A 26,909-nucleotide genomic window follows, 5' to 3' on the forward strand; every position below is an offset into this window, starting at 1 on the left:
CATTAGATGGCTTTCCACAGGGTTAGGGTTGGGAATAGTAAGTGCTCATCGGCCCAACTGTTTACGCTGATCTTATATGGGCCTGTGAGAATGCTGGGAGGGCTATTCCAGATTAGTTCTGCAACACGTGAAGAATGAACCCCCTTTCTTGAGCACATCCACGTACGGGATATATTTTCCAATGCCTAATGGATATGAACAGCTGGATCCAACATCCATGCTTATGCAGGATTTAACAAGAATTAGGAACACTGTTTGGGATGCCCCACTTGTTAATCATTTCATGGAGGCATCACATTCAGATCAGGATTTGGCCTTTTTTGTTATATGGGTTTATTCAGGTCCTGGGGAATTGGCCCAAAAGAGACTCATGCAACAGGAAACCAAGTTTATTTTCTTGTTCAATTCCCTACATCCCAATGGTTTAAATTCTGAGATTGATTATAGTGCCTTTTTGTGATTCATCTTTTTATGTAATACTATTTTAGATTTGGTTGATTTGTCAGGCTTTGTTCCATGGACTGTCTCTTTAAGAATGTATGATTGATCCCTCTGATTGTCTATACCTGTTGATTTGTAGCCAAGACCTTTATATTGAGTTTGTGATCCTTTGGACTATGCATTTAACATATGGCATTTCACTTGAAAGCTTATAGTTTGTATTAACTTACTTGTGCAAGGTATGTACTTTCCTTTGAAAATTTCTTATTGTAATTTTTATTGTAATTATTGTTCCTTGACTATTGTATTTGTATGTTTCTATGATATTTTGTCAATATTCTTTCATACAATGTAGTTATCAACTGAAGAAGCCCATTTTGGGCGAAACAGGGATGTACCCGGGAACCTTGTCTTTCCTTTTCCTATGGACGGTACCTGTGTGCTGAGCCTGGCACCGGTGGACACATCCGCTACCATTTCTTGGACTTGGGCCCACCACGCCCTCCTGCCAGTGAACCCACGAGCGTCTGGTCTGCGCCTGCTGCGCCTCTTTTCTTGGGGTACTCCTCCAATATCTTATTTGTTTGGACTGCAATCTCTATTAACACTTTAAGTTTTGGGACTGTACCCTCGCCTTTGACATAGTTTGCTTTTGTGTATATAATAATGAGAATTTTTGTACTCATTCTGTATTAGTTTATACATTTATTATAGCAAGTTACGGTAGTGTATGGTTTGAAGGTATTCGTAACTGAGGTCTATGTTGTAGCTAGGCAGGATTCCTGTCAATAGGGAATAATGGAGACCCTAGGGTTTCTATTTCAGCCAATTCTTTTCCCCAAATTCAAAACTGCTTCCAACTATTCATTATTATGATTGCCATGCAGTGCTTAATATTCTCTAAGGGGGGTACACTAGATCTTATTATACAGCAGCATCAAGGTGTAGTTTCAAAGAGAGGGACCGGGAACCAATCCCACCTGAAAGCCTTGTCTTCCCACCTGGAAATTATGAGCTCTAATTTCGGTGCTTAAAAGGAAAGGGCATTCTTCGCGTAGCTGGGGTGTTGTCATGATTTCTGCATTTGCTTCAGTGCTTCACCTGGGAACTAAGGTTCTTTGCTAAGCTCTATTTCAAATTGAACACTGATGTCATACAGTCATAGATCAAAGCGGATCAGTGCTAATGCAAATCAAGTGAGACAATCAGAGTCAGAGAAGTTTCACTGTTCTCTTCTTCCTTCAACAAGACCTGCAGACGTCCCAGGAACATAGTAGCTTTGGGTCAGTGCACAGAAGGCACGCTACATGATGCTGAAATGCTCCAAATTTTTAGAGAGTCACTGAACAATCTGGGTGTGTGGCACTCAGCCACCAGGTTGTTTTGTCAACCAAAAATAGATTACTCAGGGAGGGGTGCAAAAGTTCTAAAATTAAATCAAAGCTGCTAGGGGGAAAGGAAACAATTCTTGGTATTTAACCAACAGAGAGAAATTGAGACAAGTCTTGATGTCCTGTACCTGGCAGCTCATGGTTACAGTTTAGAGCCCAGAGTTGTTTTTTCAACAGATTTTTCACACACACAAAACAAATCTACTGTGGAGTTTAAGTCCATTTGTCCCCCAGGGCACTGTTAAATTGGCTTAATATTAGGACTGTAAGCTCTACGGTTGTTTTAAAACTGGGTTGCTCCATCATCTGACAACCCGCTGGGTAGGGCTGCAAGATAAGGGCACACTTGTCTGTTGTTGTTTTTTAAAAAACACTTTCAGTTCAGGTGTGATAGTATAATAGAAAAGCAAAAAGGAAAGTAAGAGAGGGGAACTGTATGCCCACATCATGAATATTTGTGCAGCAGAGTTCAGCCCTTATCAGGTTGAATCAGGATACCTCTGTGACTGTACAGTAGTTCCTTGATTGTATTTCAACTCTATTCTATTAGTGGAGGAACAAGAGCTGGAAAAGTGGGGTCAGGGGCCTATCGCAGAGCAAAGCATGTGAAGTAAACACACCACAGAGCCAACCACTCCAAAGATGTCTCTGACATCACGGACAGGCTGCTTGTTCTTCTTTCTCCGAGAGCGGGTGTAAGTGTCAAGCCGTCGCTGCACAGCTGCAGCCTGAGTCTTGGTCAACGTGGAAAGCAGGACACTGTTGCCATTCTCTGCGGCGTGGTCCCCAATTAGATCCGAAAGCCCTGCGTCTTGGAGCCATTCGGCTTCGGCTTCCCCTTCTGAGAGGCAAGGAACAAGGAGGAAGGCAAGGTCAAAAAGTGAGAAGAGCCACAGAGTTGGTAAATCCTGGTAGGCTAGCCTGCCCAGCTCCCAGCCTCCTGGCAGGTTACCATGTTTATCCTAGCTAGGTTCAGTTGTCACCTCACTGAAACCTGGCCAAGACAATGTTTTTAACAGATGTGTGACAGGCATAATTTCAGCATGTTGAGCTTTTCCAAACAGAGAGCTAGGGAGTTATGGAAGTGTGTTGGATTTCTACCTGTCATTCAGCTCTTAAAGGTGCGTAGCAGATAAAAGTCTTGGGCTAGACCAGTGGTCAATCTGGTGCAAACGGACTGTGCCAGGTCGTGGTGGCGGCTCTTCACTGTTTCAGGTAGAGGGGTCTTTGCCAGTCCTCCTTACCCAACATCCTCTCTTACTGCAAAAGGGACTGAACCTCTGAACTCCCAGAAGCAAGATTTATGTGATGTGGTCCCTCCTTCTCCTGAAGAAAGGGAGGCAAGCCAAGGCACTTCCACCAAACTAGCTGAAACCACGTACATAGGTGGCCTTCCTTTGAGGTTTCCAAAAGCAGTTACATAGCACCTATCATGGGCAGTTCAAAAGCTGGAATACAGAAAACGCCCAAAGTAAACCCACAAAACAATGATGAGTCTATGAACCAGCATGGATGCAGAGTTCTGGAGCTGGACTAAGGAGGCCTAAATCAAGACGGGACAGTTGTCTGTTTTGGATGGGGGTGGCTCCCCTTGAAGAAGTAGGTTTGCAGTTTAGGACTGCTCCTGGGTGCAGCTTTACATCTGAAAAGCCAGGTGGCAGCAGTGGCCAGATGTGCCTCTGCTCAGTTTAGTCTGGTACACCAGCTGTGACTCTTCCTGGGGAAATATTATCTAGCTAAGGAAGCATATGCTTTAGTTGCAATAGATTACTGCAATAGATTGTATGCTCCACATCTGAGGTCGCCAGCCTGGGCCCCACAGTCGCAAGACTCTGAGCTTTCACTGTTTTTAAAAACAAAGTCTCAAGCTCTCCTCTAAAGCAAGCTATGCAGCAAAATATACAGGTACCATTCTAAGCAATTTCTTTAAATTAAGCAAAACTGGCTGATCCCACCGGCCAGTTCTTTTAGCCAATGAGTGAAGCCAGAACTCTGGCTGGTGAGTTGTCTGAACACCAGGTAATAGGAACCCTCAGGGTCCTAAAGACCTGCTGTTTCCCCTTCGCTTTTAATGCACTTTTACTGTGACTGTCTTATTTTCTGGGCAAACACTTCAACAGGTTAAGCCTTTTCTCATCTGGAAATACATCTGTAGTTTCTCCAATTTTGTGTTGAATATAGTTATGGATATATTTGGTTCTGTCTGTCTGTCTGATCTAGCGTTTTATCCATGGATAAACATTTGTTTTCTGCTGAGAATAAAATTCAATTTCTCTTAAAATGAGGATAATATCCCCTACTATTTCCTCCCATGCTCCAGTTTATTATTGCTCTGGAAAACCTCCAATAGGGCTACTAGATCATGGACTACCTGCAGCAACCCCCAGTAGGGCCAGCTAAGATGCTTAACACAGAGAAACAGGCTATTGGAAAATAGATTGTTTGTAGCACCACCTAGTGGTTTCAAACAATTAGGCTTTGTGTAGCATCAGCATTTTCTGTGAAACTAAGGTACAGACTGCATACAGTTGTACCTTGGTTCTTGAACGCCTTGTGAGTTGTGACTCGAATGTTTTGGCTCCTGAACGCCGCAAACCCAGAAATGAGTGTTCCAGTTTGCAAACTTTTTTGGGTGCAGGAAGCTCCTGCAGCCAGTCGGAAGCCGCACCTTGGTTTTCAAACGTTTTCGGAAGTTGAATGGACTTCCAGAACGGATTCTGTTCGAGAACCAAGGTATGACTGTATTAACACGAAAAGCAGCATACAACCTTCTGTTGTATAGTTTTCTTCTGACAAGCTTTGGTCACAAGCAAGAAATTCCAAGCAAGCAATGATTATTACTCAGTTCCTATTAAAGGCAGAGGTAGTTGTTTCCCCATAGGAGTTTTCATTTCCTCTCCCCTTAAGTCTAGCCAGACATGCAACATACCCCTGGGGGGGGGGGGGTGGAACCACAAAACTTGGCATCCATTTATAGCCCAATTCTTCTTGGTGAAGGAGAAAGGTGTGCACACAACTGTTTTTTAGTATGTCTAGATTTGTTTGTTTTTAAGAATCCTATTTTTTAAAAAATGGGGAGTGGGGAATTAAGGGTACTTTGAAGCATTATTTTCAAAACAAATTCCATGCCCCAAGTTTCACAACAATGAACCCAAACTCCATACCCCTAAAAACACAGAACACAACAGAGCCTGCTAGATCAGTGCAATCGCTGTCCAGCGTTCTGTTCTCACAGTTGCTGACCAGACAGATGCCTCTAAGAAACCTGCAAGCAGGATTCGAGCACGAGAGCACTCCCCCCCCCCACCCTGCAGTTTCCAGAAACTGGTTTTCAGAACTTCAGTTCATCATCTGGGAACCAGTCACGTGTCTACAGGGACTTCTTCTGCCCCTCAAACACAGAAGGATTTCATAGAATCACAGTTGAAAGGGCCCCTGAGGGTCATCTATTCCAACCCCCTACAATGCAGGAATATGCAGCTGTCCTTTAAGGGGACTGAACCTGCAACCTTGTGGCCTAACCTACCTCACAGGGGAATTAAATGAGGGAGCGGAAACCATATATCTTAGAGGAAAGGGTGGGATATAAATGCAGCACAAAAATAAATGATAAAAAATGCCTCCCCCCGCCCTTAAAGCACCTTACTCAACTGATGACTCCAGCAAACAGGTACTTTTGCACATTATTCTTTGTTCCCACAACTCAAGTGGAGCTACAGACACTTTTTACCTTCTGGGGGTTTGGCATCCGTAAGGTCGCATTCGTCCGGCTCACATTCGGTACTCTCTTTGATGCTCTCAACCTCTAGCCAAAAAGTATCCATTGCTAAGTTGCTCGAGGAATCTGCCCTGGAATGCCTGCATTCTGATTGCAGGAGCTCTGAGGAACTTTTCCGAGGAAAGCGGCTCATTTTGCAAGCACAATTTCTAATGGGGAGGGGAAAGGAACACAAACGTTTCAAAGACTGAACGGTATCTGCTTGGCATTCATGCTTACTGCGCACACACACAAAAACCCCATCATTCTCCTAACTAAGATGACATCCAGAAGAAAGATAAAATTCCAAAGTGTCTTATTTTTCTGTTTTTGTTTAGTGATAATGTGAGCTGAATGATAAAACCGAGCCCAGCGTTCTGACGTGAGTGGAGCTGCAACAATGCAAGCTTCCTTGAACTGTCCTGTACATGACCTAGAAGGGAACACTCATGCAAAGGAAGCACCAGAGCTTCTGGTTCTTGGAAAAGATTCAGAGCTGATTTAAACCTAGAGACAAAGCTTCCAAAACTTGAAGAGGAAACTCATTGCAATCCCAGGAAAATGAGAGTCTGACCAGGAAGCCTTTTAAATATGGCATGAGCACAGAGGGGCTTCACTTCATTGGTCTCTGTGTGTGCCTATTTGGGTGCAGGGTGATGGGAAAGAACAGCATGTGGGACCCACATAAAACTGAGGTGGGAGCTGAATATAAGCTGTAAGCCTTTGACCTTGAAAAAGGCTATTGTTTTCATCTCCTTTCACTTTAAGCCACATAGGTAAAGGTAAAGGGACCCCTGACCATTAGGTCCAGTCGCGGATGACTCTGGGGTTGCGGCACTCATCTCGCTTTATTGGCTGAGGGAGCCGGCGTACAGCTTCCGGGTCATGTGGCCAGCATGACTAAGCCGCTTCTGGCAAACCAGAGCAGCACACGGAAACGCCATTTACCTTCCCGCCGGAGCGGTACCTATTTATCTACTTGCACTTTGATGATGACGTGCTTTCGAACTGCTAGGTTGGCAGTAGCAGGGACCGAGCAACAGGAGCTCACCCCGTCATGGGGATTTGAACCGCCGACCTTCTGATCGGCAAGTCCTAGGCTCTGTGGTTTAACCCACAGTGCCACCCACACCCTATTAAGCCACATACAACCCACTAAAAGCACCCTGCCAAACTCAGCTATTGGCTAGCACAGGGGTGGGTAAACTTTTTCAGCCCAAGGGTCACATTGCCCCTTTTGCAAGACCCCCAGGGCTGCAGGCATGCAGTGGGCATTGTTACTTCTTAACTTCACACATGCATGCACACATACCACATACATTATGGCTATTATCAGTATGCCTCTGAATACTAGTTGCCCGGAAATGGAGATAGGCAGAGCACTGTGGCACTCATGTCCTGCTTCCGGCACACATCTGGTTGGCTATTATGAGAACAGGAGGCTGAACTAGATAGGTCATTGACCTGATCCAGCAAGCTCTTATATTATTAGCATAGTCACAGAGCCCATCCCAGAGCTCAGGTGACCCATCTTAAATTCCCCTTATATTGCTGAAAGGCAAAGAGGAACCCCTCCGTGCAGCCAATGCTGCAATGGGGAGGGAAATCACAGTCACGTGAGGAGGAAAACCTGCTGCAGCCACCTTTCCTTTGGGGGCCCAAAAAGGTCAAGCTCACTCAAGAACGATGAAATCATCCAGAATAATTGTATACTATTTGCCTCCTTAATTCATTTGAAACAATAGGTCTTGAGGTCACTTAGTTCAAAGCATGTGTAATACATTTCCCACTGCATTCAGCTTTCACAAAACCTACCTAAACTCATCCACACATCCAAACTTTTAGTTATTTAATGATTTATACCAAATCAATCATTTCCAAGGCAACTTACATACACAGTTAAGACAATGCAGCAATAAAATACAAAATGAAGTCATCCAAATCAGGCAGGAAAAGCTTCAGCATTAACAGGTAAAGTCATCTGCCAATGCCATCATTCCATCCTGCCAAAAATTTGGGAAAATAGGGCAGGTTTCACTTGGTGACTTGGGAATATAGTAGGGTGAGCACCAGGCAGAAAGTGTTTGCAAGAGTTACCAACACCGACAAGCCACACTCCTGAAGCTGGTGAACCTCAAAAGCAGGACCTCATCTGACTATGTCTACACTTTGATAGGTTCATCTGCGAATAGGTGGTCCTTCAGATATTCTGGATCCTAGGCTATTTATGGTTTGACAGGCAAACAAAACAAAACAACGTACTATGCATTATGGCTGGAAACCACTCAGGAGCCAAGAAGGTCTTTCAGTACTGATCAATACTTGATCAACTCCAACTTCATAACCTACCTCTTCCATTTTGTTTCTGAACCTCCTTCACAAGCAGCCCCGTGTATAATGCGTTACAACAGGCATTTCAAGGTTCTGTTTGATTTCACAAAAATTGTTTATTGTTTTATTATCCCCTTTTCTGATGGTTTTTTTAATGTCTGCTGCTTAGAAAGGGGAATAATAAAGCAGTGTAGAAATATCTCAAATAAATAAATAACATTAAAATAACCATAATCCAATGTAGGTATCGCCAGGCATTGGTAACTGTGACAAGATTGGTATTTTAGGACATGGCACCGTGAGGCAAAGATACCACATAAGCAAGTCATAAGCAAGTTGAGCAGATGTGGACACAAAGCTTTACTTCCACAAACAGTGAAGTCTCTTGTGCCCGTATCAGCTCTCCTGTGAGACAGTCCAGAAGGTGTTCTCCAGAGCTCAAACCTAGTTCTCTGGCTTAGTCTCACACCAATACAGTCATACCTTGGTTTAAGTACGCTTCGGTTTGAGTACTTTCAGTTTAAGTACTCCGCGGACCCGTCTGGAATGGATTGATCCACTTTCCATTACTTTCAATGGGAAAGTTCGCTTCAGATTAAGTACAGACCTCCAGAACCAATTACACTCATACTTCAGGTTAAGTACACATCAGGTTGAGTACTCCGCGGACCCGTCTGGAACGGATTAATCCACTTTCCATTACTTCCAATGGGAAAGTTCGCTTCAGGTTAAGTATGCTTCAGTTTAAGTACTCTGTGGACTGTCTGGAACGGATTAATCCACTTTCCATTACTTTCAATGGGAAAGTTCACTTCAGGTTAAATATGCTTCAGGTTAAGTACAGACTTCCAGAACCAATTGTGTACTTAAACCGAGGTACCACTGTACTCCAGCTTCCTTTCCCTTGATCCTTTTCACAGGCACAGACCCAGATGACATCGTCCTTAGCTGAGGTAGGGAGGATAAGAAAGGTATGCCTCCAGTAAAAAGGATGTAATGAACCAGGGGCCTCCTAATCCCACCTCCTCAGTGGAAGAGGCCCAAGGCAGCGCCTCGCTCTGACACCAGCAATAAGATCTTGTGCTGTGCCAAAACTGTCTTCCAATTTCTTTTCACCTGCAAAAGGCATTTTTGTATTTCTGCCTCTTTTGCAGTACACTTAAAAATTTGCAAATGTTTGATTTATCCAGTGCTCTGCAGTTTCTCTGGTTGCACACCATTCCATTCTTGAACAAACAAACAAACAAAAAAAGACCCATGGGAGGAGTTACCACATCACATCATCCACTTTTAATTGAAGTGTGAGAAGCCACAAGGGTAGCTGCTGAGTGGGAAGGGACAACAAAACAGTCCCCCGACACACACACACACACACACACACACACACACACACACACCATGCTGAGGAGGTAGCACCTATCACTGGAATCCAGTACCATAGCCACCAACAGGCTGCAGTCACCTCCACACTCAAAGGTTCCTAAAGTAAGCAGTTGCCCATTCACAGTGAAATCCTCATTCATTGTGGGGAAGGAGCCAGCCACTTGAATCTGCTAGTTGTCAGAGCTTCTCCGGTCTGGATCTGCTAGTTGTCAGAACGACGTCCAAATTCAATTTGCCCAGCTTTCAGTACGGCTCACAGCTCTCCATGCGGCTCCTTCCGCTTATTAAAGACCTAAACTTCACTTTGCCTGGGCACATTCCTGGAACCTCACTCATGGCGGCCACCTTAGAGCCTGATCCTTTGCTGCCAACTGACATTCATATTGGAACCAGACTCATGTTCTCTGGCCTTTCTGGAATTCGACTCCGGCCTGGCCAGCTCTGCTCACTGGAGCTGGGGCATGACTTTGATCAATCCCCTGCAACCTAGAACCAGTGCTGCCCCACCTGTGCTAGACTTTCTGCCCAGCAGCGATTGCTGCCTGGAAGATGGGCTGATCCTTCCAGCTATTTGGGAGAGCATCTTACCAGTCACGCAACTTAGATAGCTTTAAAAGTCAATGAGACAAATCCTTGGAGGATAAGGAAATCAATGGCTACAACTATATGCAAAATCCAGCATGCTCCTGGGGAACAGCAGCAAGAGCAGGGATACTGCCTTCATTTCCTGCTTGTGGGCTTTCTCTAGGTCAGGGGTTCCCAACAAATTTTCCTCGAGGACCCCTCATCGAGCCGCTATTGTGACAAGGACCCCCATTAATTCCTAATCCTAAAATTAAAAAGTGAGAGCCAAATTAAGAGTCTTTTTATATTTTATATTTATACGTTTTTTACAGTCACAACAGAGTACTCCATCAGTATAAGTTAGTTTTAATTTTCAGTTCTTAATGAGATGAACCACTTTTTAACCAACGGTCCATTTTTAACTACGCGAACTGTAGCTTCCGCGGAAAACAACGCTTTGTTTAAAAACACTACTGTTTTGCAAAGAGGCAGCGCGTGCCAGGGAGGAGGGAGGGGAATGGAGAAGACAGGGTACCTGCGCAGTAGCGCACAAATGAAGCCGATGCACGCAAAGCATCTTGGGGAGGTGAGCGTTAGTAGAATGCGCGCGCTGCCTCTTTGCAAAACAGTAGTGTTTGTAAAGCGCCACCTAACGGCATACAGCAGAACTACTGCCTCTATCTAATTCTAGTTTTGCGCTAGACTCTGCTCATGCAGGAAGCGACCAAAACAAAAAAATCTGTTATCATACGAAATATATTTAATATATTTTTTATTCTAATAGCATCTTGAGGACCCCTCTGGCATAGCTCGCGGACCCCTGGGGGTCCCCGGACCACCTGTTGGGAACCACTGCTCTAGGTACCCAATAGGCCGCTACAGGTTAAAGGACAATGGACCAGATGAGTGTCTTGAGTTTGCTTTCCTTTTATTTGTAAAGATGCTGACCAGGCAGGACAAAACTTCTGCTAAGTACTGCGTCTCAATTATCCACTTCCAATTTTAGGTAGACTAAACACTCCTGCTAGGAAGATGTAGGTCATTATCACTCATTAAAAAGATACTCAAATTTTAAACCACCACATCCTATGGCAGCAGTCAGCAAACTTTTTCAGCAGGGGGCTGGTCCACTGTCCCTCAGACCTTGTGGGGGACCAGACTACATTTGGGGGGGGGGATAATGAACAAATTATTATATGCTCCACAAATAACCCAGAGATGCATTTTAAATAAAAGCACATTCTACTCATGTAAAAACACCAGGCAGGCCCCACAAATAACCCAGAGATACACTTCAAATAAAAGGACACATTCTACTCATGTAAAAATACGCTGATTCCCAGACCATCCATGGGCCGGATTTAGAAGGCGATTGGGCCGGATCTGGCCCCCGGGCCTTTGTTTGCCTACCCATGTCTATGGCAATGAGTTACAAGGACTAACCATGCATAGAGAAGGAGTGCAACTTTAAACTCGTTGCATTTGAATGTCTCTGCTCACTAATAGTAGCAGTCACGGAAGAAACTAGTTTGTGCTACATTTTCAGAGAATTATGCTTTCAAAAAAAAAATTGAACATACACATACACACACTTCAAAGTTGCTGTTTCTGATGTAGATTAGAATCTGCTATGTTTTATGGAAAACACAATGTATGGGATTCAAGAAATACTTTGAAAAATAAGCAACATCTGGAAACACGGAGGTCGCTGAATCAACGTGTGCGTCAGTGAAGTTAAGTCGAATTCCCTTTGAAGACAGCAAGGAAGGAACACTGAGTGATCTCTGGCGAGTAGCAATTTAGATAAAGTGCAGATTATTCTGGCAATGAATCATTGGGGGCAGCTGCTACAATAGCGCAGTGGGGAGGAGGGTTAGAAGATGATGAATAAATCAAGTTCACTTGAACTCTCATATTTTAATTTTCATTTAAAAACAAAACAAAAAAAACCTTACTGGGTAATCCAAACCCCTGTCAAGCAGAGGAAGGCCATGATGTCACCAGTGGATCCCAGGCTGTCTCCACCCCTGCCCTCCCCCCAAAAATGCTCCATTTCCAGGCTTTATACAGAGTACACCAGCAGTACCTACTTCTGCCCCTGGGCGGAACAGGGAGCATCATTCCACAGCTGTTCTGAGCTGGGTGAAGAGAGAACTTCATCTTATCCGACGCACATGAAGTGGACTGCGGGTTTGGATTGCACCCTTAAGTGCTGGCGTTGCGTTGCACCCAATCCAACAACCAAGTCGCATATAGCACTGCCCTCATATTGCTTGAGGAATAGCATGTATTACAAAGCAGCATTTTTCCTGCAGCAAATGCATACATTTTGAAGTCAAAACCTGGGCCTGTCAATGCTATGCCTGAATCTCATTATAGGACCCAGAGCACAAATGGTTAGCTGTTAATTTCCTATCCAAACTGCTTTCTTCTTCTTAACCTGGTTTGTGGCATGCCTGGAAGAAATTAAGTCACCCAGCAGATGAATCCCATGCATGTTATGTCAGATGTGTTGTTCAAAGAAGATTACTCCCAGCTAAGGGTGCAGAGAATTGCAATCTAGGGCTGTGTGTGCTTTACTACTTACTCTGCATCCAGTGCACTCCCTCTGCTAGTTTTTGAAGTCATATACACATGATGGTAGCCACAAACCATATCATTCCTTGACTTTCTTGAGATATACTGCTTTTGATGTGTCCCCCCCCCTCTAACCCGCTTCAATCCAACTAGAAAACAAGCCAGATTCACATCAAACTTAAGACATATGTGCACACTTGAGACAGCAATCGCACATGTGCTCATAAGTGCCCATTTGCAAATGACAGCTTCATGAACAGGAGTTCAGGGCATGTGTGTCTGAACAGGCCATGGACATTGGGTGATTGAAATATACTCGGAGTCGAGAGTGAATTTCATGCTCTTTATTCAGCTCATATTCATCAAGGAGAAGAAGAGAAGACGAATGGCTCTTTTCCCAAAACCATCTGCTTATATACATTATTTACACAATGGGCCTTGCGTGATTGGCTACTTCAGGGCTACACCTGTGGGCCAATTATATTGTGGATTGACTTCTGCCTGCAGCCTGATTGGCTGCTCCTACAGGCCAATCAGGTAGCAGATTCACTTCTGCCAGCCGCCTGATTGGCTGCTCCAGCAGGCCAATCAGGTTGCGGATTCACTTCCACCTGGAGTTGGATTGGGTAGCTCCCGCTGATTCTGAATCCTATTGTTCTAGGATTCAGCTCAGTACATAACAGTGATGATGATATCCCCACTTCCTCTTAGGATGTGTACATCACCATGCAAATATGACTTGAAATTCAGAAGGCGAAAACAGCCTTGCTGCATTTTAAGCCACTAATGTGGTACATAACCCTAGTGGACATTCCCAGTTGTTAACCCAACATTAGAACCCATTAAGTTAACTTTCAATATTCGTCACCATAAAGACAGACCCCCGGGGGAAAGGGAAAAGATGCTCACGAGGCCAAAATATGCCCCTTGCACTGGTTACTGACCAGTAAACACAAGCCAAGGTTGCTATATGCAGTCAGTTGTTCCAAGGCTGAATCATTCCACCCAAATAGATTCTCCCCCCCCCCCGCCCCCGCAATCTATTGGATTCCTGCCTTGCATTTCTCAACGCCCTTTCCACATGGAGGATGGAATTAGACAGCCTTCCAGTTCAGCAGCTGTGTTAATAAAGAGCATTTCCTCTTATTGTTCTCATCTGCTTTAAAGGGTAGACTTGCTTGCCACAAGCAGAAGCCAACAATAATGCGATCCACTTTACAATGGTTCCAACTTAGCTTTGCAATAAAAGCGGAAATGGTGACGGCGGCATCTCAAAGACATCCATGCCAACGAAACTGGGAGAAGAAAATTCCGAATACTAGAGCGATTTCTAGGGGCAAAGTACCTCCACTGTCAGAGGCAGTCTACCTTTGAATGGCAGTTGCTGGGAATCACAATTGGGGGAGAGTGCTGTTGCATCTGACTGGTCACTGTGGGAACAGGATGCTGAACTAAATGGTCCTTTAGTGTAAGGGGAAGGGAATACAGAGATCCCCCTCCCATCATCAAGAGCAGCTCCTCCAATTACATCTGCAGTATCTGAAGAAGTGTGCATGCACACGAAAGCTCATACCAAAATATAAACTTAGTTGGTCTTTAAGGTGCTACTGAAGGAAAAAAAATTTTTTATTTAGCTCCTCCAATAGCAGCAATGCCAGCGGGGAGGGGGAGGGGTCCAGTGAGGAAGGAGGAAGAGGGATGCAGGGCTCTGGCAACACCAAAGAGCCCCTGCTACACATGAGGGAGGAAGAAAGAGAGGGGGAAAGGGGGGAGAAGGAAAACATGGAACGCAGGCCCCTTTTTCCTCCGGTTCCGGAATTACGCAGGAGAAGGCGGGGAAGAAGGTTTGGCGTGCCGAGACTCTTATGCTGGAAGAAGACGAGGGGCGCGCCATTCCCGGATTCTGGCTCGGACTAAGCAGACATGTTTCTGCACCCCCATTTCACTGTAAATAGACTGCACCAAATAAAACTGTCTAAAGACAAGAATGTGGAGCGCCGTTACTCTAGAGTAGTCGCAACAACAGCCTTTGACATTTAGCCTGATGCTATCCGAGCTATCCGAGCTTAGGCAGAAAGGATTTATTCAGACACAGCTGTGCAAGGAGCCCGGTGAAAGCTTGACCACTCAACTGGATCAGGCCACAAAGTTGTGTATACATAGTACACACACCACACATATAACCACATAAGGATTTGCTAAAGAGGGGTGCCGAGAGTTGTAGGAAGTCAGAGGAAATGACAAACAGCTTTAAGAAATTCAGCTCTTCCGCCAACCTTCAACTAGTCTCTCAAGGTCAAATAATCAGTTGGCAGAGAGAGGATGGATGAAAGGGATAAAAAAAGAGCAAGGGGGAGGGGGTTAATGAAGTGGGAAACTAAGTCCCTCTTTAATTTGCTTCCAAGTTTATGCCTGGAGCACTCTCGCTGCAATAACGGATTGTACTAAGCAATTACCAGTACTTAAACCTACATTGGCCTGATCAACTGATACCAAGGACTCCCTTGCAGTGCAGGAACTTTGCAGTAATAACAACAATAATCATAAAAGAGGTGGGGAAAGCAGCCAAGTGAGAAAGCAGGCAGATATGTGCCTTGGAGAGTTAAAAATTGGAGACAGTGGAGAGGGAGGTAAGGTTGGGGCGTGCAGATCAACAGGGGCACAGGCAAGGGGAGATATGGTGATAGGGCAGGAGTAAAAAAAATTCCTTCAGTAGCACCTTAAAGACCAACTAAGTTTTTATTTTGGTATGAGCTTTCGTGTGCATGCACACTTCTTCAGATACACTTGAAACAGAAGTCAGTCCCTTCTTAGCAACTGCTAAGGACCTGTTCAGTATAGGTGCTGTATTAGAACAGAATGTGGAGACGACAGCCCATTAACTGCAACCAAGACTGTTGCCTCTCCACAAACATCTGCAGTTCCCAGAGGCTACTGGTATCTGGCACTGTGGCGCTGTTATCGGATATGGTCTGGTTCACACAACATGCCAAACCTTGGCTTAGTAGGACTATGCATACACAGAATCGTAGAGTTGGAAGTGATTCTATGGCTCATCTAATCCAACTCCCTGAAATGCAAGTATATGCAACTGTCCCATATGGGGTTCGAACTTCTGGGCTCTTAACGTTTGTTCACTGTACCAGTGGCCTGGTTCACATAGCATGCTAAGCTAAACTTGGTTTTGTGAGATTGTCCAAACAGGTGGGCTCCTGTTTGGGCTCCAGAGCCAATTTGCTCCTCCCAGATCCTTGTTTGCTGCCAGTTTGGCTTGGCATGCCACTGGAACGGAGACTCAAGGTTAAACACCCTCCTCACTAACCCTGAGCTGCAGCAGCCAGCAACAAACCTTGGTTAAAGCTCATGGTTTGTCAGGAGAGACCGGATCCCCAGTTTGGAAGATGTGTGAAACCAAACCTTTGGCTTTGCTTAGTGTGGAGCACCAACAAAATAGGACTAGGGAATAGCAAAGCGGATGTGACTTCATCTCCTGGAGTCTGCACATTTGCATGGTCCTGCTAAGCTAAATGTGGCTTAGTATGTTGTGTGAATCAGCTCAGAGAAAGCTTAAGAAGCAAGCTTGTGGACTTGACTGTTGTCCGCACACATTGCTTGTTTTCTGATTTCACATTTAGATGCATCTCTTCCTTCAGGTCTTGGGAGGTAACTGATTCAAAGAATTGGTTCCCTTTGCTGCTGGAATGTTGTTTTATGATGCTTATCTGTTTTATGGTTTTACATTACAAGAGGCCAGTGGAGGTTAGTTCCTTTTTCAATTGCATTTTATCCTACCCTTCCTAAGACCTCAGAGGAGCATGCATTGTTCCACTCTCCCACCTCCCTTCATGTTATTCTCACAAACCCTGCAAAGGCGGTCAGTCAGAATACGGGCAAATAGCCATCCAATAATTTTAACAGTTGAATGCAGATCTGAATTCAGGTCTAATTCCACTACCAGTATATGTGGCTCTTGTGTGCAAGCCAATAGTTCAACAAAGCAACACAACAGGTTAAGAATTTCATAGATTAAAATTCCAATACTGTAGATACCTATTTCCAAACGGAGGTCAAGGAACATTCCATCTATCACAGAGTGCTTTAATAGATGTTGAGATTATACCCTGATGGCCAAGATAAGGTATCTCATTAAAGCAAGAGAACATAATTTCTTTCTCACACACATTTCCTGACTGAATGTATTTATTCAACATTGTAGAACACAAGGTCGATCCTTGTATAATAGTTATGGCTTCATAATTTTTTGAAAATGAAAATGAAATTGTTTAATCAGCATATGTGTGACCACTGATTTTGAGCTAAGGAATATGGCCATATATGACCTTTCTTCCTTTTCTCCCTGTTTGGCTTTATTAATTATGCCTAGATTTTTCCTTTTATCTTGGTGAATTTCCTTGTAAAATAAATAAAACTCCATGCTCAAAGTAGACATGCTCAAAGCAGGGCTCCTCAGTGTTCCACCAATGCCAATTCAGTGTTAACGTGGATGGAAACTGTTAGCGTAAAAGGATAAAAAGATTAGGCAACGAACGGGGAGGTGAAGTAATTGTGTAACTGCCACAGGGCAGTTCTCACCACTCCCAGTTCTGGTTTTCCCTATATGCACTAGGGTGGCTGTTGCCTCTACAGGCACAAATGGCATTCAGTTTCTCAACATCTGTGGCAATTAGGTCAACCAAAAGGAGAGCACCTGCTTATCAAATTTATGAGCCAAGTCAAAATCAAAGGGTACTGAGACAGGACCAACTTCACTCCCAAAGACTGTATCAAGCGAAGCAACCAAGTCCAATGGGATTGGCACCTGCTACATGTAACCCTGACAGGCTACTTAAAGGTAAAGGGCCCCTGACCATCAGGTCCAGTCGTGTCCGACTCTGGGGTTGCGGCGCTCATCTCGCTCTATAGGCCGAGGGAGCCAGCGTTAGTCCACAGACAGCTTCCGGGTCATGTGGCCAGCATGACAAAGCTGCTTCTGGCGAACCAGAGCAGCGCATGGAAACACTGTTTACCTTCCCGCCGGAGCGGTCCCTATTTATCTACTTGCACTTCGATGTGCTTTCAAACTGCTAGGTGGGCAGGAGCTGGGACCGAGCAACGGGAGCTCACCCCATTGCAGGGATTCGAACCGCCGACCTTCTGATCAGCAAGCCCTAGACTCTGTGGTTTAACCCACAGCGCCAACTGGGTCCTGACAGGCTTCTTAGCGAATTACAAAATGGACAGGCTTTCTCACAGTTCAGAGAACTTCTCTCAAAGGAGGCCCAAGCAGCTGAGAACCCCTCTGCAAAATCATCCCTGATGCGCCTCATAATATGGCAAAGAATTGGATGCTGAATGAGCTGTGTTCTCCATTTCCCGTTACACTATCAATAATGAAGGGGTAAAAATGAAACAACTTTTACTACGTACAGTATATGATGATCTCCTGCTTTCTCTGCCGCTGAGCCAAAAGCACAATGTGGGGCAATTTGTATTTCCTCCAAGATCAGTGTTTTTTTGTTTGGTTTTTTGCCTACTAACCTAAGCTCTTCCTTGCTTCACCTGATAACAAACAGCAGCTTTTCTTTCTCAATTTAAAGAAGCTTTTTGCAGTTTTCATCTATTTCAAAACTGTTTTGGAAACAGTGTGGCTCAAGTTGTAAGACGGTTGGACAGGATGTGGAAGGCAAACATCAAGGTTCTCTCTTAAGCTCAGCTGCCAATTCCTTGACTAGACTTCAGTAAATAATAATAATAATAATTAATAATAATAATAATAATTTATTTGTACCCCGCCCATCCAGCTGGGTTTCCCCAGCCACTCAGGGCGGCTTCCAACAAAGATTAAAATACATTAAAATGTCACACATTAAAAACTTCCCTAAACAGGGCTGCCTTCAGATGTTTTCTAAATGTCAGGTAGTTGTTTATCTCTTTGACATCTGATGTACAATCTGATGTACAATAAAGGCCTTTGTCCCACTCGTCTAGAGGTGGTGGAGAAGAGAAGACGACTTCTAATGCTCTATCTGGGGCTTCTCTTGCACATGATCTAGAATCGTAGCATCGTGGAATTGCAGAGTCCAACCCTGTGCAATGCAAGAATCTGCAGCTGTCCCATACGTGGATCGAACGTGCAACCTTAGCATTATCAGCACTATGCTCCCACCAACTGAGCTATCTAGGCTGAAGAAGCTACACTCAGTGTGCAAAATGCTGCAGCACAATTGCTGGCAGGAGTGAGACCCTGTCGCAGCTTGGGACTGGTTTACTTACAGGACCACCTTACCCCTTACATGACCACGTGACCACTTCAATCTGCGAAAATGGCTGTGTTACATAGCTGCCACACAATACTTGTTCTGCATTAGTAAGAAATTGATCTTTTAGTATGGAACTCCCTGCCTATTGCCATCAGGCAGACACTTTCACTTTCTGGCACCTTGTAAAAACATTTTTGTTTAGGCAAGCCTACTCAGATATCTAGAATTCTGGCATGTCTTTTAATCTCTGCTTCTCTTACCATTAATTTTATTTTATTTTCGTTTTAAATAGCTGTTCTTGACTGATCACTTTATTGTTTTACTCTTTTTGCTTATTCTTTTGTGTGTTACAATCAAACGGCATATAAATGTTATGAAACAAACAAACAAACAAAGGGTTCATAAGCAGCTGAGCACGCTGTTTCAATACTTGTAATATCCTCTGTCTGACCCTGCAGGGTGCTATAAATCATGCTAGTCAGCCAATGCATAACTAATACATACACTGAGATGTGTGGCAGACTTTCCCTGGCAAGTGTAGGAGTGATCCAGTGAGAGAGGAAGTTGCATACCTTTCCTCAGTCGGTAGAGAATGAGACTCTTAATCTCAGGGTTGTGAGTTCAAGCCACACGCTGGGCAAAAGATTCCTGAACTGCAGGGGGTTGGACTAGATGACCCTCATGGTCCCTTCCAACTCGACAATTCTATGGTTCTAAGATTCCCTGAGAGGCCTGGTGGAACACTACTGGTGCCACTGAAATGAACAGAAAGTCAGAATCTGAAATGTTTTTAAAGAGGAACATCTATGATTCCTTCTTCTCCCCTCCACCAAATCCCTCTGGAATTTCTTTCCAAAGGAGGCCTTCCTCACTTCCCACAACTCACAAGTCTGCAAGGGTAACCACCGTTTTCCAGTTGGGTTTTAAACAGCATGTGCTTTAAATATCAGGCCTTGTAGTCATTTCGATACATGTCTAACATGCTCTTCCACCAGACAGGATGATATGTATAATGTACAAACAATGCTATTCTCCTTTTTCATTCTTAGACAGAAAGCGTTTCCCACCATATTTAGACCAACCCACTGCCCTCCAGCTGTTTGTACTACAGTTCCCATCAGCCCCAGCTAGTGCATGTGTGCGGGGCTGATGGGACTTGTAGTCCAAAACAGCTGGAGGGTGCCTGGTTGGCGAAGGCCGATTTAGACTGTTATGCAACTAACTCGATCAGTACGAAACCTATCATATAATTTAATACGGTTCTGCAACCCCATCCTTCAGAGGTGACCAAATTTCCACCATACAACAATGGAGGCATTCTCTCTCTCCTCTCCCTCCCCGTTTTTGGGAAGCATTTGCTGCTCAAGAACATTGGGAAACAGAAACTATTCCGGCTCAGTGATTAGCAAGGAATGATGTAAACAGTAGAGGAATGAACTATTTCCAATGCCACCAAAACAGAACCCAAGGAGGATCCATTTAAGCTGCATGCTTAAAGAGATTTGCGGGCAATGCAAATTAAAAGCACAGATCCATAAGCTTCTTGCAGTCACCATTTCCCCACCCACCCACCCAGATGGAGAGGGGTCAGTTTGGCTCACAAAACCAAATCCACACTTCAGCACTGCACCTGCCACTTAGAAGTACATCTTCTTTGAAGCAAGATGTACAGATGGGGTTAAATTCAGGGTCACAGACAAAGAGAAAAAGGGATAGGTGTTTATTTTAAGGCTTATCTCGAAGACAAGTTAACCCCGCCACAAAAATGCACTGAATAGTTCCTGCATGAAGTTTGGTCACCTTGTGGAATGTGGCCGAGTCAGGTTTTTTTGAATTGCGAGAAAATGCAGCACAGGTGGCTCTCAGTCAGCTTGCTGACACTAGAAATACAGGCTTCATCGACTAGAATTTGGAAGGGTGAGGAGGAGAGGGAGATGATGATGCAAGGGAATCTGGATCAATAACCACAGCCTTAGTAACAGTTCTTGGAAAGGATAGCACGGAAGACTGCGGGGTTCAACAAGGCTAGGCATCTTAATGGCAATCCAGTACGGATGCTGTGGTTACTAGGACACTAATTGAACATGCGGCCATTCGGAAGAGCAATTAAACTACTGGGATTTTTGGCATATCGTTTTGCAAGCATCACGTAATCACAGGCACCATCAATCATGCCTGCAAATACGTAACAGAGTATTCATTATGCAAGCACTGCGTGACTTACATGCATGCATGCATTATTTCAATTTAAGCAGTATATTTGAATTTCCATCATTAGGCCTTAAAGTAAAGGGACCCCTGACCATTAGGTCCAGTCGCGGACGACTCTGGGGTTGCAATACTAAAATCCCATACATGATGCAGTTTGAGGCAAAAACAACAACAAATATATTGAAATTCAGATCCTTATAAACACTTCCAAGATTTTTTAAATAAAAAAACCCACAGTCATCTTAAACTGTGCCATCTATAAAAGTTTTCAAAATGAAATAGACCCTCCTCTTATTTTATTTGCCACTGCTTTTTTGACAATTTCCCATAGGCCCATCCTTCAGTCATGAATTCCCCACCAAAAAACCCAAAACTATCCTGTTAGAATGAGAAGTATATAAAGCAAAGAAAAAACTCCTGGTAACAAATGCCCGTCAAAACAAAAACAAAACTACCAAACTTGTATTGATGTATCAATCCGCCTTATATTGATATGGATAATGGTAAGTATTTCCCAAGTCAGAGTGCATGATAGTTGACTAAATATCCACAATACCACAATAAATATACGAACACTGTGATCCTAAGTATATCTCATTGGAAGCTTGTCCAGCTGCTTTCACTGGAACCAACAAGCAAACAAGGGTGCTGAGAAATGTAACCTATGTATATCTTATATAAAAAACTCTGGGCATACTCCCACATTTGGCTCTAAACCATAACTGAGAAAATTTCAGTCCATTAGAAGTTATGCTATCCCTTTTACTTCCCTTTACTCAGAAACAGTTTCCAAGACAAGTTATCATTTCTTTAATAATGGTTTATGCAGTAGTTTCTAACACTGAAACAACTTTTTACATTTCCTGAAACAGACTACTAAGAAGCTCTTTTAAAATGCACCAATTTAGACTGCTATTGCAAAAAAACCACAACCCACCCAAAAAACAAATAAGCGAAATCAATTATCCGCTACAATCTGAAATTTATTAGTCCCTTAAGTTTGGGATTTTCCTTTTGATTACACTACCAGCAGAGTACAATACTGTCTTCCTAACTCCATGCCACCTTCTGTGCTAGTGTAAATCACCAAAAAGGAGGCATCCCAAAACAAAGGTGTGAGAATTACCTGCAAACACCTGGATGACCAGAAGGCTGGATTGGCTGCAGTAGGACCTGAGGTCTAGGAATGCGAGTCCTAATGAATCCGGACCTGCCATGCTTTCCAAATTTATCCATATTCCTTTATACAGAGTACAAATTGCTCTTCTCTGCTGAGAGAAGCGCCAACCACCAGTCCATCTGTGTGTCTCTTCAAATAGTCCCCGAACAGAGTAAGTTCCTGGAACACTTTTGGATTGTTGAGCAGCTGACTGCAGCAGCAACAGCGCAGCGGCGGCAGCACCACCCAGTCACGTCTCAGGAATGCTGCTAATTAGACGGCAAATCCTCCTCCTCCTTCTCTCCTCATATACGGCAGGGTGAGAATGGAGAGATAAAAATCTAGCCAACATACCCATGACTTCGGTCCAAGAACAGTCATCAACCACCTCGTGCTTGGAACGCAAAGGATACCTGGCTCATAAGGAAGGCACAAGCTGGAAAAGCAAGGCTTTACTGGTGACAGGCGAAGCCGGCAGAATCCAAACTTTGACTGCTTTTGGGCAATCTCTTGTCGGCTGCGAGGTGGGAACAAAACGGGAAATACCTGTCCATACCAGGTCAATCTACAAGCAAGTTTAGCCCCGACGAATGCTATCAGGGTACAGACAGTTACTTTTGGTAGTCAAGACAGCAGGGAGTGAAAAGCTTAAATATTGCACTTTAAAGGCTCTGGTACGGCTCCAGAAGTCATGCCCACAACAACTAGAAAATCCAGAAAGACGAACACACATGCTACTCAAAAAGATGGCATGGTGCCCTTGTCTGAAGTCTGCTTCTTCACAATTTGGCTGTGCACACACCATGCATTTAAAACAGATTTCTCTTCTCTCCCTCTACCCCGCAAAAGTAAAAACTGGGAACTGTAGTTTGTGCTGGGAATTGTAGCTCTTGGAGGGGTAAAGTTCCCAGGATTATTGGTAGGGATGTACTTTAAATATACTAAATATATGATGCGTAGAAACTCTAGATCAGGGGTCCCCAGACTTACCGGGCTTTGGGCCGGTGCCCGCCGCGCCGACCGTGCGGCGGGCCGGAGAGCAGGGGAGTGCGCGCGCAGCGGGCCGGAGGGCAGGGGAGTGCGCGCCCGTGCGCATGCACACACGCACACGGTCGGGGGGGGGAAATCGCCGAAAATCCTTTGTGCGCATGCGTATGGGCCTCCCCCGACCCGGAAGTGCATCGGAAGTGACCTCTTCTGGGTCGGGAGAGGCCCATACGCATGCGCACAAAGGATTTTCGGCGATTTTTTGCCGATTTTGAAGATCGCCGCCGTGCCGTAAGAGCGGGCGGCGGCAGCGGGCGGCGGGGGTCGTCGCGGGCCGGATTGGGCGGCTAATTGGGCCGCATCCGGCCCGGGGGCCGTAGTCTGGGGACCCCTGCCCTAGATCTCCTTATGATAAACATATCCCGCATGTTTTCAACAAGTCTTTTAAGTGGAGATCATTATCCCAGTCTGCATCTGTCTCAGAACTATTTGTAACTGACTTTATAGATTAATTTTTTAAATGTTTGCATTTTTTAAATAAATGTGATTGTTTTACAAATGAAGTTGTTTTGTTACTCTTATTCATTATTACTTATTAAATGTGTATACCAGCCTTCATCTGAAGATCTCAGGGGAGTTCACAGCATAAAATACAGAATAAAACCACAAAGAACATAACCAGAAACAAAACAAAAAACACACACCCTCTTGCTCTTGCAAACATATTTAAAAGGACATAGACTGTTAATCAGCCCAAGGCCTGGTTGAAGAAGAACGTTTTCGCATGGCGCTTACAGGTGTATAATGAAGTCGCCATTTGCACACTTCTTTTATTTTATGGTTGTAACCATTTTGTTTTAGAATCGTTTTGTTGTAACCTTCCCTGAGACCTTATGGTGAAGGGTTGGGTAAGTAATCGAATAATAGTATGCGTGCGCGCTCTCTCTCTCACACACGCACAGATCCCTATGTATTTCATAAGAAAAGCAACCTTAAAATATGTAAGATGGCACCTTTCCCTTTCAGGCATGTCCAACAGGTAGATCGTGATCTACTGGTAGATCACTGGACATCTGTGGTAGATCACTGGCTCCCCCCAAAGAAGCTCAACAAGTTTGGCTCCCCTAAAAGAAGCTCAATATTTTTGCCCTGCCTGCCAAAAAAAGCATGGCTTTCCCCCTCCCTAAAAAAGGTCAACAACCCTAACCTGAAGCCCTAAAAAAAGGCGGTAGATCACTGCCAGGTTTTTTTTTTAACTCTGTGAGTAGATCGCAGTCTCTTGGGAGTTGGCCACCCCTGCGGCTTATATCAATGCCTGCTGGTATAACATGACATCTTGTAAATATTTATTTTACCTCTTAATCAGGTGCAATGGAAGGAGAGCCAACTCTCTCACGCATTATATATATGAGAGAAAGACGGCTCAAGCAAAATCTTTCCCCAACACACAGGTATTTGTTACTTTGAAGAAAGAGGCCTAGAGTCTGGGTCTACACTGCTAATATCATAGGCTCTTATGGAGCGACTGAGAAAGTGGACGGGGAGAAATCTAACGTACTGGAATGCTGCAATTCCTTTTTTTTTTCAGGTGCAGCAATCTCAGGTAATACTAGATCAGGCATCCCCAAACTGCGGCCCTCCAGATGTTTTGGCCTACAACTCCCATGATCCCTAGCTAACAGGACCAGTGGTCAGGGATGATGAGAATTGTAGTCCAAAACATCTGGAGGGCCGAAGTTTGGGGATGCCTGTACTAGAACTTCGGGCTATCCACTGAAGTCTTTCTTGCAGTATTCAGAATGTGAATTTAAGTCTTTAAGTATTTAGTCCTCTAGGTAAAGAAAGCCCAGTAAGATTCACAGCCTTGAAAGAACAAGAGTTATATGACAGCACGGATGTTATCCTTGCTGCAATTTTCGCAATAGAAAAACGAAAACACAAGTGGGAAAACAAATGCAGCAGGCAATCGAACAGTGAAAAGTCTGCCACTATTTTCTGTGAATCCAAGCACACCTGTAACTTAAAAATACTGTACCTACTGTACCAAGGGATCACCAGATGTGTTGTCTAGAAAGGATAGGCACTGTGCATGCATGGGTGATCATTTTAAAATCTTTGTAAAGCAGGTTGCCAAATATTTCAAATTACTCATGAAACACCTAATAATAGTGCAAATTATGTTAAAACTTTGCATTTTCATAGAAAAATAATAATTGGGTAGGTTTCGCAATGAGAGGCACCTAAAATGCATTGAGTGATCCAAAAGAGGAACCAGTCTCATTTCTTTCCCTAACAATTCATTACAGTAGATCAGGCCAGCTGCTGCTACACCTGCAAAATGTATTGCAGCATTCCAGTATGCTAGATTCCTGCATATTCACAACTTCGCCACTCTTCCACTTATACAACAGTGCAATGGGCATTCATTTCTAGATCCAACACTTCCTGGAAAGGCAATTCAAAACTTCCAAGACAAGACTACTTACAAGTTAAACATGTCTTTCAAATTGTGCTATATGGTTACCATCTTGCCTGGGTCATTCAAATTTCCAAACAAAGCACCCTTGCATGAATTCTAGTCCAAAAATTGGTGGCTACTCCAAATTGGCACCACTGAATTATTACAAGTGTCTGATTGTGGGAGAGCTGCTGTATCATCAATACCTTCTACTCGGCCCTGCCTATTAAAATTCTTCCAATTCCTCTCATTTCTCTACATCTGCTCCACTTAACAGCTTCTCCCACTGCCCTGTTGCAACCTCTTATCTGTCCCCAAATCCCCATTACATTGCACAACTCCTTCCCATCTCAATGTTTTGTTTTGTTTCCTTATAAAAAATTCAATTTGGAAGCCACTCGCAGCATGCGAGGTGTCCTGAAAATAATCATGTCAATAAAACTACACAGTAACTTTAGAAAAGGAACAACAACAACAACAACAACAACAGGAAGAATTTGGAGTCATTTCACACAACTATTTTGAGATGGAAGAATATTTTCCACAATGCAACTTTACCTTCTCAAATATTGTACATGATGCTCTCCCTATTCATTTAATTCTTCTCTTCTAATCATAGTTGACTACAGTGATTTGTGAAACTTTTTCATCATTATTTCTGACACAAACTAAGAAGCAAAGCAAGAAGTGTTCAAACGCGGGTGACAGATTACGGGGCTGATTCACACAATTATTTTGAGGTGGATGGTCTGTCCTGAGTAAACTATTCTTTAGAGGACAGAGTGCTCTTGTGAAAATCCAGTCACAGAACCGCTTCCTCACAAATGTCCATACCAAACTCACTTTCTGAGGGTACATTCTTACGTAATCGAAACAGCACCACCAATGCACAAATTGGAGGAATCTTCAGCAGGCTTAGGGGAACAAAACGCTTGAAGATGTTTGAAAAAATAAAAAACTTTTTTTGGGGGGGAGGGGGGAGGACATCCTAAAGGGACAGATAACACCCAAACCACAGATGGGGCATGCTCAGTGGGCAAAGAATACAGTGGTACCTTGGTTCTCAAACTTAATACGTTACGGAAGACCATTCCAAAACCAAAGCGTTCCAAAACCAAGGCGTGCTTTCCGATAGAAAGTAATGCAAAACGGATTAATCCGTTCCAGACTTTTAAAAACAACCCCTAAAACAGCAGTTTAACATGAATTTTAGTATGTAATGAGACCATTGATCCATAAAATGAAAGCAATAATCAATGTACTGTACTATAAAATAAATAAGACCGTATTGTAGTAGATGATAAAAATTAATGTTATTATTTTTTCTTACCTGCACTGATGATAGTCATTGTTTGGATGGGGGGATTTTATCCATTTCCACAGTCACATA

The 26,909-nt window shown here is 43.9% G+C and overlaps 1 protein-coding gene across 4 annotated transcripts in view; it reads right to left on the reverse strand.

Moving 5' to 3' along the window:
* The window catches only part of ARHGAP40 (Rho GTPase activating protein 40), a 72,348-nt gene that overhangs the window by 19,432 nt on the left and 26,007 nt on the right, over positions 1-26,909 (reverse strand). For 2 of the 4 annotated variants that reach the window (XM_060277268.1, XM_035122415.2), the window contains exons 2-3: positions 5,563-5,759; positions 2,453-2,673 (exon numbers count right to left, since the gene is read on the reverse strand). In XM_060277268.1, the coding sequence (XP_060133251.1) occupies positions 2,453-2,673; positions 5,563-5,743 (402 nt within the window). In that variant the 5' untranslated portion in view covers positions 5,744-5,759. Of the gene's footprint in view, positions 1-2,452; positions 2,674-5,562; positions 5,760-22,041; positions 23,072-26,909 lie in introns of those variants that run through there. The other 2 variants (XM_035122413.2, XM_035122416.2) reach the window with 2 other exon arrangements.

The sequence above is a fragment of the Zootoca vivipara genome, chromosome 7, assembly GCF_963506605.1.
Source record: "Zootoca vivipara chromosome 7, rZooViv1.1, whole genome shotgun sequence".
Lineage (NCBI taxonomy): Eukaryota > Metazoa > Chordata > Lepidosauria > Squamata > Lacertidae > Zootoca > Zootoca vivipara.